This window comes from Pteropus alecto, unplaced genomic scaffold (genome assembly GCF_000325575.1).
Source record: "Pteropus alecto unplaced genomic scaffold, ASM32557v1 scaffold106, whole genome shotgun sequence".
In the NCBI taxonomy this organism is placed as follows: domain Eukaryota; kingdom Metazoa; phylum Chordata; class Mammalia; order Chiroptera; family Pteropodidae; genus Pteropus; species Pteropus alecto.
In genome coordinates, this window is record NW_006442103.1 from 10,060,829 (window position 1) to 10,073,334 (window position 12,506).

General features: G+C 49.7%; 1 protein-coding gene and 1 pseudogene across 4 annotated transcripts in view; both read left to right on the forward strand.

Moving 5' to 3' along the window:
* SYPL2 (synaptophysin like 2) overlaps positions 1-12,361 on the forward strand; it is a 13,090-nt gene extending 729 nt beyond the window's left edge. For 2 of the 4 annotated variants that reach the window (XM_015595425.2, XM_006919600.3), the window contains exons 3-6: positions 6,628-6,752; positions 7,821-8,022; positions 8,943-9,134; positions 10,472-12,361. In XM_015595425.2, the coding sequence (XP_015450911.1) occupies positions 6,628-6,752; positions 7,821-8,022; positions 8,943-9,134; positions 10,472-10,624 (672 nt within the window). In that variant the 3' untranslated portion in view covers positions 10,625-12,361. Of the gene's footprint in view, positions 1-6,627; positions 6,753-7,820; positions 8,407-8,942; positions 9,135-10,471 lie in introns of those variants that run through there. The other 2 variants (XM_015595422.2, XM_015595423.2) reach the window with 1 other exon arrangement.
* On the forward strand, positions 2,768-2,887 carry LOC112469099 (annotated as a pseudogene).
* Positions 12,362-12,506: the final 145 nt, after the last annotated feature.

The window sequence follows — 12,506 nt, forward strand, 5'->3', positions numbered from 1 at the left end:
GGCGGTGACAGGCGGGGGAGGGGCGGGCTGGGGTGCTTCTCCCGCCCTTGGTGGCAGGAGGGTGAGAAGCAAAGGCATGCAGAGTCCCGGATTCGGTCCTTCTATGTGCAAGGAGCCTTTGCCCGAGGCGCTCACATTTCACCCGGGCGAGAGGACCCGGGTGTAACCTTTCCAGAACTCTGATCCTGCACATACCGCTCCTCGGTAGCGGGAGGGGGGAAGAGCACAGAGAAGGAAAAGAGGCAGGCGATGGAAACCGTCCTGCACCCAAACCCATCAGGAGTTGGCTGATCCTGAAGTTGGACTCAGGGGCCAGGGTCCCCGGCTGGTGTTTGACTTGTCCAGGTCACTAGAGTAATCCAGGTTCCTGTCACTGAGTGCGGGAGTGGATGAATGAACGAATGGAGTTCATGGCTCTAGGGTTAAATAAAAGAAAAAAAAAGAGAGAGAATAAAAATCATAGCGTGGCCAAAATGTGGCTTGTAGAAGATAGATAATCTGGCTGGGAAGCTGAGCTTTGGGTTCCAGACCCGGACCTGCCTTTTTCCGCCATGTGACCTTGGGCAAGTCACTTCTTTGGACCTCAGTTTCCAACATTACTCAGATGTTGATCACACCAACCCTAGAGTCCCCTTCTACTATAAACGGGTTGGCATGATAGAATATTGCCGTTCCTTAGACTTACCCCGTGACCTTGAAACAATCACTCTCTCAGAGCCTTAGTTTCCCCCATAATGGGTCTAGGGGAAATACAGTGTCCTTACTTCTCTGGTACTTTGAGACAGTGGTATGCTCTTTGTCCTTCCCAGTGCCCAAGACCTCCTGGGCATAAGTTAGGAATGTGGACAGGTGCAGTCACTCTTTCAAATCATAAAGACTAGATGGGAGCATTTAGTGTACTATCACAGAGAGATTTAAGTTAGACTATCCACACACCAAGTGGTGTGTGAATAACTTATTAATGTGCTTTCAGCACAGAATTCAGCTAGAGAACAGTGCTGTTAATACTGAGGAGGATTGAGTTCCTAAGGGCTTTTAACTCACTGGAGACAGGACTTAGCACCATGTCACTGATTCCAAAATCATCATTTGGATGAAATCATCAAATCTGGAGTTCAGGAGCAATAGTGCATTTGAGGTTATCCCTGGATATCTGAGACCCTGACTGGGGCTATGGGCCAGCCTGGGGACCTTCCAAGTGCAAACTCTAGGACCTGGTGGGGACTTTCCACTCTCCCTTCTGCCTCAAGAGCAATTGGACCGACTGCTGACTGAGCTCTTTCACCTCCCCCCATTTTTCTGTTCTGACCCACCACATGAGGACCGGAGAGGGCCATATAAGAATGATGTTAAGTCTCCACGTGACTGCCATCCAGAACTAGGGAGCCATTATGAGTGATCTGGAGGAGCAGAGCCTGAAATGTAAGAGTACAATTTTATCATTAAACTAGACAAATGGATCTAAGGGAAATTTGAGAAAGACTGTCAAGGGACAAGGGAAACAATGAGGTTATTAGACCATGGAATCATCTTCCATGGGGGGATTCTGAAAAACTTCCTTTGCAACCCTTCTATCCTTCCTTCGACCCCTCCCCCTCCCCTTGCCCCAATACCCACCACATTTCTATAAAGGCTGCACAAAGCAGTGCCTAGGGAAATGATCTAGACTCCCCCCAGGCTCTGCACTGATCCCTAAGAATTAAGACCTATTTGATTTTTATGATCCTCAACTTCTTAGAGAGGGGATGTATTTTCCACTCACAATGCTAAGTCCAGGGGCTCCGGGCTGGACTCTGAGCTCAGCCTTCATTTGAAGGGCAGCCTCATCGGGAGACTTGATTTGCTTTTACCACCATCCTCACAGCCTGGATTCAGAGCATGAGTTTCGCTTGCCTTGAGTCTCTGCAGAGGAGCTAACGTGAAAGTACACAGGAACCAGCACCAGAAATGACAGTGAAAATGTCATTTGGGACTTTCACTCATTTCCTGCTTGGAGGGATCAAATGCTCCTGACTGGAAAAGGGGGGAAGAGGAGGAGGAGGAGGAAGAGGAGGAGGAGAAGGGAAAAAAAAGCGCAAATCTTGCAGTTATTGTAATGATAATTGAAAACTTGTTGTCGTTATTACCAAAAAGCAAAGCTTTTACAGCAGTCCTGGTGGGAAGAAAGTAATGTTTTTATTCTTTTATCGGTCAGGAACTTGGCTTAGAGTATCTTTTTAAAATTCAACAATTAACCATTCCCACCCCAATTCCAATTCTGGTCTCGCTAAGCCTGTACTAAGCTAATGAAATAATATGAGCATAGACCAATGATTGGGAAACTAATTTTTTTTTTAAAATAAAAAGGCAGACTTTGAGGTCAGATGGGCTTTGGTTTAAATCCAGTCTCCTCTGCTTTCTAGCCGGGGAACCTAGAGTAAGTGATGAAATTTTATGGCCTCGATTTCTTATCTGTCAACGAGGGTAAGACCCATCCCATGGTCTCACTGGGTGGATCTCAGGAGGGAATATCTGCAAAGCATCTGAGCATTCAGGAAGATCATGGTGAGCCTGGCAACCCAGGACGTACTCCACAAGTGTGGTTCCCTTCCCTCCTATTCTCAAACCTCCCCTGACCTCTAACTTTCTCCCTTATGCAGACTGTCAGCTAGACGTGTCCTTTGGTGGGATTATTCAAATGTCACTGCCAAATCCTCACTTTGAGGGTAAAGTACAAAAGAATCTCCTGGATTACTCAGTCGTTGTTCCCTTAAGAAATCGTATTATTGTCTATGGCCATGCCACCCTGAATGTGCCTTGATCTCATCTGATCTCGGAAGCTAAGCAGGAGCAGGCCTGGTTAGTACTTGGATGGGAGACCACCTAGGAATACTGGGTGCTGTGGGCTAAAAAAGAAAAGAAAAGAAAAGAAAGAAATCATGTTATTATTAACTGGGTGTGCCCTGGATCAATAATTCACCTCTGATGTGCCAAAGTCACTTATTGGCTCTGGGGTCTCTGTAATGAAAATCAGCCATTTCAAATCAATAAGTATAGGGAATGTGAAAATACACTACCAGAGTCCATAAATCAGTGAGGTGGTCGTGGGAGTAGGATTTGGGGGACAACTTATCTCCTGTGTGCCCTGTATTGACTGGGGATGTTAAGTGTTCTCAGGACTGACACAGGATTATCCCCAACAAGCAAGTCAGCACTCAAGTGGAGCCTCGTCCTTAAACTGACAAGGCAATTCTGATACCTTACAAACGAGATGCAGAGCCAAGAGGAGGTGGAAGTGGCGGGCGGCGTGCGGCCATTGCTGTCCCCAGCAGTGCAGGTTCAGGAGGAGGAGGGCTGGTCGACACCAGAACTCCAGAGGTCCCTCCTTGTCTCAAGGACTCCATCTCTCCTTGGTTCCTGTTCTTCGTGAGCAGTTTGTTCAACTCAGGGCCTTGTGCTTGGTAACAGGGTGGTTTCAGTTCTTTCCCAGCTCTTCCCCGTGGCCCAGTCACCTGGCACAGTTAGGGAAGAAAGCAAATTGGGTGCAGAAAGATTGAGAGGGTTGGGAGAGGGTGTCTCTCTCTGCTCCTGCATCCCGGGTGCAGAACAACTCCCTCTCCTTACAGTCCTTCCTGCACATAGATCTTTTTCTTCAGCCTTAATAACTCTGTGATGCAAGGGTTTTGTTTTTGTCGTTGTTGTTGTTGTTGTTTATTTGAATATGACACTCTCCTTTTTGGGTGTAAACTCTTGCGAGCAGGCACTGGGTCTTATTCATCTTCATGTCTCCAGCACCTGACACGAAGTAGATGCTCAATACATGTTTATTAATGAATGAATATAACAGAAAGAACACTGGACAGGGAATTAGGATATGTAAATTCTTAGCCTGGCTCTCACATTGGCTAAATGTGACCTTGGGAAAGTCACTTAATCTTTTGAGACTTCAGTTTACACCTCTGTGAAATGAGACTGTGGTGCTTGATAATCTCTGAGATCCTTTTTGATCTGTGATCTGTGAACCCACAAGATTCTCCTCAGATTTTCCCTTTGTCCACTTATATAGCAAACTTTCTGCTGTCTAGCACCATCTGACTCTGTGATATTCAGACTTAATCATATATTCTGGTTAATAAAGAGTTATATAAGGTGTTTAGAGATTCTTGACTTTCAAAGAAGAGTAGAAGAGAATACAATTAATACTAAAGTTATTATGGGTATATTTTGCCCATAAAGTAATCATAAAGCAGGATTCAGGATTGTAAGAATCTTAAGGTATCATCTAGACACAGCAGAACTTGTAATGATAATGGAAGAGTTCTATACTAGGCTGTCCAGTATGGCACCTGCTGTCACATGTGGCTGTTGAGAACTTGAAATGTGGCTAGTGTAACCGAGCAACTGAATTTTAAATTTTACTTAATTTTAATTAATGTAAATTTAAATAGGCACACTTGGCTAGTGGCTACTGTTGTGGATAGAGCGGCTCTAGAATATAAGCTCCACAAGGACAGAGGCATTTTTCTGTTTTGTTTACTGCTGAGTAATAGTGCCTAGAGCAGTGTGCCTAAAACATAATAGAAGTGCAATAAATGTCATCTTTCTGAAGATGTTCAGGAGTGCCTGTCAAGAGAGTGCTGGTAAAGAGAAGGCTCCATAACTGAGCGTTCATTGCCCCAAGTTAGGAAAACCTACGTTCTTAGGGAACCTGCATGGAGCCATTCACTGACTAACTGCCAGCAGGTAAAAATACATCCAATTGTGCTGCTCTTCCTAGAGCGTGACACCCTAATTGTGTCCAGTTGGATACCAGAAGCTAAGAGGAATAGGCAAACTTCTAGAGGAATCAGAGAATCATAGAGCTAACAAGAGAGTAGAGAATTCCTCTGAGGAAGTAGAGAAGTTGCTTTGTGACACCAGTGTGGCAGCTCGGAGTATGGAAAGGGTAATGATGCAGAGGCTTTGGGTGACTTCTCTCCAGCTCTGTCAGAAAGATGAATGCCCAGGGATTTACGGCAGCCTCCAAAATTAAGTCAGATGAGGAAGTTATTTGGGCGTTGGAGAGAGGTTATACTGTCTCCTTTTTTGGATGTTTTTAGAAATGGAGATAATTCTTATTTGTCTGAACTAAACCCCCTGGAAAGAGAGTGATGCTCATTATGACCTTTGGGGGAGGGGTTGGTGGCTCCAGCATGGAGGAGTTGTGCTTGGCCAGGTGATGCAAGGCGGGCCAGTGGCGCTGGACACCATGCAGGGGCAGAGCGCAGCTGCTGGCAAGTCCAGCCAAGAGCACACTGATAGCATTACCCTCGGCAAGTGAGAATTGCAGAGTTGGAAAAGGCCTCCAGATTGCCTATTCTAAAACCCTCATTTTACAGGTGAGGAAATAGACTCAGAGAGCAGAGTGACATATTAGAGGCCACCTAGCTAACTTGTGACAGGGCCGGGACTAGAACCCAGATTTCCAGACTCCTAATTCAGGTATCTTTTCACTCCATGCCACTATCAAGCATTAACCAAATAACATGCACACAACTCTATTCTAAACTCTGGATGCAGGACTTGGGTATAGATTAACTATCTTCTAGGTGCTAAATGTCTGAGACACCAAGTCACAGAAAAACACAGAAAATGAACAAAAAGCAGAATAAGCTCCCTCCTTAATCAGAATGATTGCATCATGTACCAGCCAAGGAAATGGGGCCTGAAGAGATGATGTGGGAAGACAAGAGATTCCAGTTTCTCGCTTCCTTTTCTAATCAAAGTGTGTTTCCCCAGAAAAAAATTTGGAAATCATAGGACGAGGGAATTTCATTTCACTCAAGACAGGAAGTTTAGTAAAACTAGAGGAAAACAGTTCAAGTGACCTGAAACACCTCCAGCTCTTAACCCTGAGAAATGGCAGTGTCAACAAATGACAAAGGGAGACACCACTGGGGAAACAGCAGAGGCCGATGAAGCAAGGGGAGGGTGCTTTTCTCTGGGCTCGAGGATTCTCAGGGGACCCAGCCAGCACTGATGCTGCAAGAGAAGGTGCCTCTGGGGGAAGAGGGGTTAGGCTGGCAGTACCATGGGACAGCAGCACGGCCCCTGCCCCCTTGGCCCCTCCAGATATACCTCCACTGAGGCAGGAAGCCAATGGAAGTTGGCCGCAAGGTAATGACAAGGTTCGATGACGGCTTCAAAGGAGAAGGAAAGAATTCCATGCGCGTTCGATCTAGGTTGGTGCAGGGGAATCTATTTCCAGGGTACCTCTCCCTGGGGAAGGAAATTCAAGTCCAGCTTTGAGCTAGGAGTTTCCAAAAGCCTAAATGGATTTGTGCTGGTCATCATCTTAAAGAGGCTACCTATGGTCCCCAATGTCACATCCAATGAGGAGAACTGGAAACTGTCCATTTCCCCTCTCTTTATGTCCCTTCCAGACACCCCTCAAAGTCAGCCTTATTCATTTGGTTATTTGGTCCAGCTCCCTGCACAGTGAAAACAGCACCCTGCGGCTGGAAGACCAGTGGAAGCCCTGGGTCCCTGCCATGAGGGACTTGATCATCCCCCATGTGCACCTGCTGAGAGCCAGAGGGTGGTTCTGAAGGGATGCTCCTTGGCCAGTTGAGATCTTCTGACTCTCGAAAGGGCTTTGCTCTCCCTCAGCTCTTTGCCGTTTTCGCCTTCGGGTGCTGCGGTTCCTACAGCGGGGAGACAGGAGCAACGGTTCGCTGCAACAACGAGCCCAAGGACGTGAGCTCCATCATCGTCTTATTCGGCTATCCCTTCAGGTGAGCAGAGCTCTGTCCTGACCCCACACAGCCCCTCTCGCTGGATCAGCAGGACCTGCTAGGTCTCTTTTTCCTCTGGAAACCTAGATCTTTTGTGGCATGCCACTCCAGGGCATGATCCTTCCTGCCCTTTAGGAGTTTCAGACAAACTGGCCAGAGAAAAATATAAGGGAAACTCATTCAGACCGTTGTTATAATAATATTCCAGTCCATAGATAACCAATAACAGGTAGCAACAGCTCTTACAGAAAGAATCCACGCAGTTCGGGCTGGAGGCTTATAGGAGTCTGGGCAAGCTGGGGCGATCTCTCTGCCCTCCCCCCTACACACACTCCGGCAGCCTCCTCCCTGACTTGAAGTACTTGTTAGTGCTTGTTATTACTTAGATCCTATAGCGTTGATGTGGGTGCTCATCTGGTACCACCAGAATACAAGGAGGCTCACCTTGACCAGGAGGTAGAAGAGAATAGTCTTTTCTGGGTATTTGGGAGCTTGGGGACAGGGGAGCCCAAGTGTTCAGAGGAGAATGGGGACAGGGCTCGCCTTTTCAGAAATTTCTAGCAGCCGCAACCAAGTCAGATTAACTGTCTCTTGTATATACTAGGGTGTTTGTTTTTCTCTCTTGCTTTGTTCAATAGAGTCTCATTGGGGGGCCCAAAGAAGGCCCGAGAATGGGTCATTCCAACCTTACCTTGGCCACTGTGGCCTGTGCTTTCTCTGGGGCAGAATGAAGCTGATGTCCCTGGTGGTTTGGCCACCAGAAATAGATGGACTATATATATTGCGGTTGTGACCTAAAGGGCCCTGGAGAAACTTGGAAATACATGGTCACCGTATGGGGCAGGGTGGGTGAGTGCAGGGTGGCGGCTGAATGGGAGGCAGGGTTTGACTGGAATTCTAGGGGTGTTCCTGTCTCCACACAGTCCTCCCTGCACGGCCCCTTCTGGGCTCTGTGAGAGGGGGAGGCTGAGAGCCACCGGCACAGGCCACCCCCGGGCAGGGCGGGGCCCCAGCTCCACAGCGAGAGGACTGCCCCAAGCTCAGGGTGGCCTCCCTTGCCACCTGCAGGTTGAACCGGGTCCAGTATGAGATGCCCCTCTGTGACGATGAGTCCACCTCCAAGACCATGAACCTCATAGGGGACTTCTCCGCCCCCGCCGAGTTCTTCGTGACCCTGGGCATATTTTCCTTCTTCTACACCATGGCTGCACTAGTCTTCTACCTGCGATTCCACAGCCTCTACACGGAGAACAGGCGCTTCCCCCTGGTGGTGAGTGGGCACGCGCCAGACTGGGGCGGAGAAACTGGGGAGATGCCTGTTCTGAGGCTGAGGTCAGAGCTGGAGGGGGAACACACATGGTGGCTTTCCCGGATCTCCGACACGCATATGTGGAACCTCCTGAAACTTCCCTCACAGCTCTTTGCTGTGCGTCCCTTCGGAAGCTGTGGGTCCCACAGTTCCTCGGGCCAGTGGAAGGCCCAAGTCTCAGGACTCGGCCCCTACCAACCTCCCATTGCTCGCTCTGCTCACGGAAGGCATAGTAGCATCAAGAATCAGGCTCAGGAGTCACACTGCTTGGGTTCAAATCCTGTGTCCCTTACTAGCTGCGTGCCCTTGGAAAAGCTACTTATTGTGTAGTGTACTTTGAGCAGCGGTGATCAGAGGAAAGACTGGGGTGTCTAATCACTATGTTGTATACCTGAAACGAATATAATGTTATATGTCAACTGTAATTGGAAAATAAACTTAAAAAACTAAAAAACTGTTAAAAAAATTTTAAAGGAAAGGCTGAGAAGGGAGATTGGGGAGTTTAGGCCACTTGGGTTTTGGGGGTGACACTGACCAGCAGATGAGGTCAAGTAACAAGTACGCTGTTACTTGACCTCAGTTCTGAGGGCATGGGCAGGGGGGCCGCTGGTGGCAGGATTCCTTTGATGGCAGTGAAAAGATTCTTCAGGATGACCTGGGATCCCTGAGGCTCTAAGTGTTAGGTAGGATGGAAACAGGTGGTTGTCCTGGCACCCCAGGCCCCGAGTGCGTTATGGTGAGAAGTGGGGAATCGCGGGATATGATGATTGTATTTCCTGTCCCTCTGCTCCTCCAGTCACGGGGTATGATTGTATTTCCTGTCCCTCTGCTCCTCCAATCACGGGGTATGATTGTATTTCCTGTCCCTCTGCTCCTCCCAGGACTTCTGTGTGACTATCTCCTTCACCTTCTTCTGGCTGGTAGCTGCAGCTGCCTGGGGCAAGGGCCTGACCGACGTCAAGGGGGCCACACAGCCATCCAGCCTGACTGCAGCCATGTCCGTGTGCCATGGAGACGAAGCAGTGTGCAGTGCCGGGGCCACACCCTCCATGGGACTGGCCAACCTCTCTGTGGTGAGACCTGTGGTCACTGAAGGGGTCTGGGGGAAGCAGCACCGTCCCAGCTGCCCAGGCTTGTCCCAGCAGCAGGTTCTGAGAACAGAGGAGGTGTCCCCACAGCTGGTGTCCCCTGCACCTGAATCCCGTGCCCCCTGTGCCTAGCGTTGGGTGCTGGCCCCTAGCTGACTCTGCAAAGACATTTTGGAATGCGGGAGACTGAGAGCCACTCAGCCTCCTGTCCCTGCCTCCTTCTGCACACTCCTTCCTGTTTCTTTTCTCCCACCTCCAGGCGTGCTGTCTGTGACTGCCTCCCACTCCTCCTGCCTCTTCACAATATGTGTGTGTGAAGGAGGAGCACAGGGCTCAAAGTGAGAGCAGACCCAAAGTGAGTGAGGAGGGCTCATTGTCACTCAGGCCTCCAGACCGGAAAAGGGCTTTGACAATGGTGGGTCCAGCTGCTGTGCTCGTTTTTGGCCATCCCCATTGTCGGACCATTGAAATATCAGTTGGTAAATAGCTGAGGTCTCAAATGCCCCCTGTCATCCCAGCCGCCTCAGGCCAGCCCTGAAAATGACCTGAACCTCCTGAAGGGCCCACAAATGAAGGGTTTAATGGCTGGCACACCAGGGAGCTTTCTAGACCCTGCTGATAGGTTTTACCGCCCACCCCCCTCAACATTTTATTGTAAAAATTTTCACATGTTCAGCAGAGTTGAAAGAATTTACAATGAACACCCATGTACTCATCAGCTAGGCTACTATATCACATATCACATATCTATTTGCCTCTCTTCATCTATCAATCCATCTTATTTTTAATGCATTTCAAAGTTAATTGCAGACATCGGTATACTTCCCCCTAAATACTTCCGGCTGATAGGTTTTAAAGTATTTTGAATAGCTATTTGAATATAGTCCTGGCTGGGACCCTGACACGTCCCTGACCCTAGGGAAAAGGAGCACCTCGGACAGCTCTGGCCACACCCACCCTGCCGAAGTCTCTGGGAACAGGCCCCACGTGTGCTGTGGGAAGTGCTACTAGAGCCCTTGCTCCATGCTGTGCTTTGCAGGATGCTCCACTCCGGGGGCCAGATTCTCCAGCCACCAAGTTTGGGTGCATGCTATACATAGAGTTAGACACTTTCTCCAGAGAACCCCTTAGTGGATGATGACCTTGAACTCTGCTTCAATATCCAGTTCTCTGTCTTTTAGTCGTCGTAGCCCTCTGTGCTTCTGGGCAGCACCCTGCTCACCTACAGTCTCTCCCCTCCTGCCCCCCCCCACAGGTACCCTCCTCCCTGTTCCCATGATGCCCCCTTACTCTTCTCACAAACTCTCCTGATGTCTTTGCAGCTCTTCGGCTTTATCAACTTCTTCCTGTGGGCCGGGAACTGTTGGTTTGTGTTCAAAGAGACCCCATGGCATGGGCAGGGGAAGGGCCAGGACCAAGACCAGGGCCCCAGCCAGGAGAGCACAGCTGAGCAGGGAGCCGTGGAGAAGCAGTAAGCAGCCCCAACCTGGCTACTCCTGAACAGAACAGCACCTTTTCAACCATCTCCGGCTTCCAGGACCTCCCCCTTCTTCCTCTTCCAACTTCCCTCCCCATTATCCTGGGTTTTAAGCTTTGAGACATCGATGGATGGGCAGGCATCAGCTGTCGGAAACCTGGGCAGCCCTCCCAGTGGCTTCATATCCCTCCCCTTGCTGGAGTCCCGGATGGCAGGAGCTCAGTGCTTCTGGTCTACTGCCTGGACCCAGGCATCTTACTTGGTTGTATGGACCCTCACAGCCTCTGCTGCAGGTGAGGGTTGGGTGCAGAAGACCAGAGCCCTGGGACTGGTTCCTAGCAGCCACTTCTATCATTCTGTCCAGCTTCAATAAAAGTTGGGGGTAGGGAAAATTGGCTGGCAGCCTTCTCCCTGGTCCCTTGCAGGGAGGGCCCACCAGTGGTTTAGTGACTCTTCCTCAGTGACTGCCATCTGTGTCTGCACTGATCCCCAGACAGGCTGAGCTCAGTATGCTTCCCACTCTTCTGGCCTCTTCCTGCCCAAAGAGCCTACCACGTGTGAACCTGGGAGGCCCACCAGCCTGGAAAACAGCCTTCAGAGAGGCGTCTTGATGAGGCTTAGACTCAGTGGAAAGCAGATCAATTGCGACCGAGCTGAAACTTCAAGAAACTAAAGTCAGGAAACTTGCTGGGAATCTGTTTCTGCTATTTCCTCAGTCCCCTCGCTCCTCCAGGCTGGGGCACTTTCCACCAACACTCTGAACTCGCACTGGCCCTGGAAACGCCTTACCTTCCTTGCCAAACTCCTTCTTGGGCTCGGTCTCACACTTAGGACACAAGAGGGGTCTAGGAGCATTCCCCATCTCAGTCCTTCTCCTCTCTAACCGCTCTGCCCATCTCCCTTCCCTAGCCTCTTGGGTCCGAGGCATTCGAGAGCCTTTCCCAAGTCTGTCCAGGCCTTTCTTTCATTCCCATGGGGCCAGACAGGGGCTTTCGAAGGGCCCAAAGGGCCATCCTGAAGCTAAGTTACCCCAAAGCCCCAAGACATGGATGGGCCCGTTTCTTCCTGCTCTCTCCCTTTCCCTCCCTGCCACCTGCTCCTTCTCTGGCCCCTTTCATACTCCCCCCTCTCACCTCTGCCAAAGAACATGCCCTCTCCCTTTGCTCTCCATTCCTCCCTTGCTCCTCATTTGTCCCTCATTCCTCCTCTGTCCCATTCCCTCCCCCCACCTCGCCAGTCCAGGGCAGGCCGATGCTATTGGTGCTTCTTCACTTCGGGACCCAGTTCCAAATTTGTCTTCGGTGTATCTCCTCCTCCTGACACCTCCTTTAGTCTCTCTCTGGATCCCAGGGTCTAAGAGTCAGTGCTCACTGGGTGAGGGCTATTTGTCTCCTATTCAGCCGAAAACACTTCAGTCCGCCCTGGTCATAGGGCTGCCCAGGGAAGGATGAAGAAGGTAGAATCCAGCCATTTTCCAATCCGGTGCCAATTAGCTCACTTATCATCCCAGAGGTGAATGTGCCCTTTACCAAATCTCTCCTCAGGACTGAGTCAACCCCTCCAACCTCCTCACTTCCCTGAACACCATTCGTAGTGACATGCGCACTGGTCAGGGACCCAGGAGTCAAGACTTTTGCCCTTGGGCCAATCATTTCTTCTTCGGGTCAGAGTTTCCCACCATAACAGGGGAAGCGTGAGATTTACATCCTTAAATGCTCTGGGTCCTTCAGTGAAATGATTAGTTTTTTTTTGTTGTTGTTTTATTTTGTTTTGATTTTGGGGAAAGGATTTGAGGAGGAAGAGAGGAAATGGGGATGAGAGTGTTTCTAAGTCTGAACCTTTCTGAGTTGTCCCCATGGTTACTCAAGGATGGCGGGGTG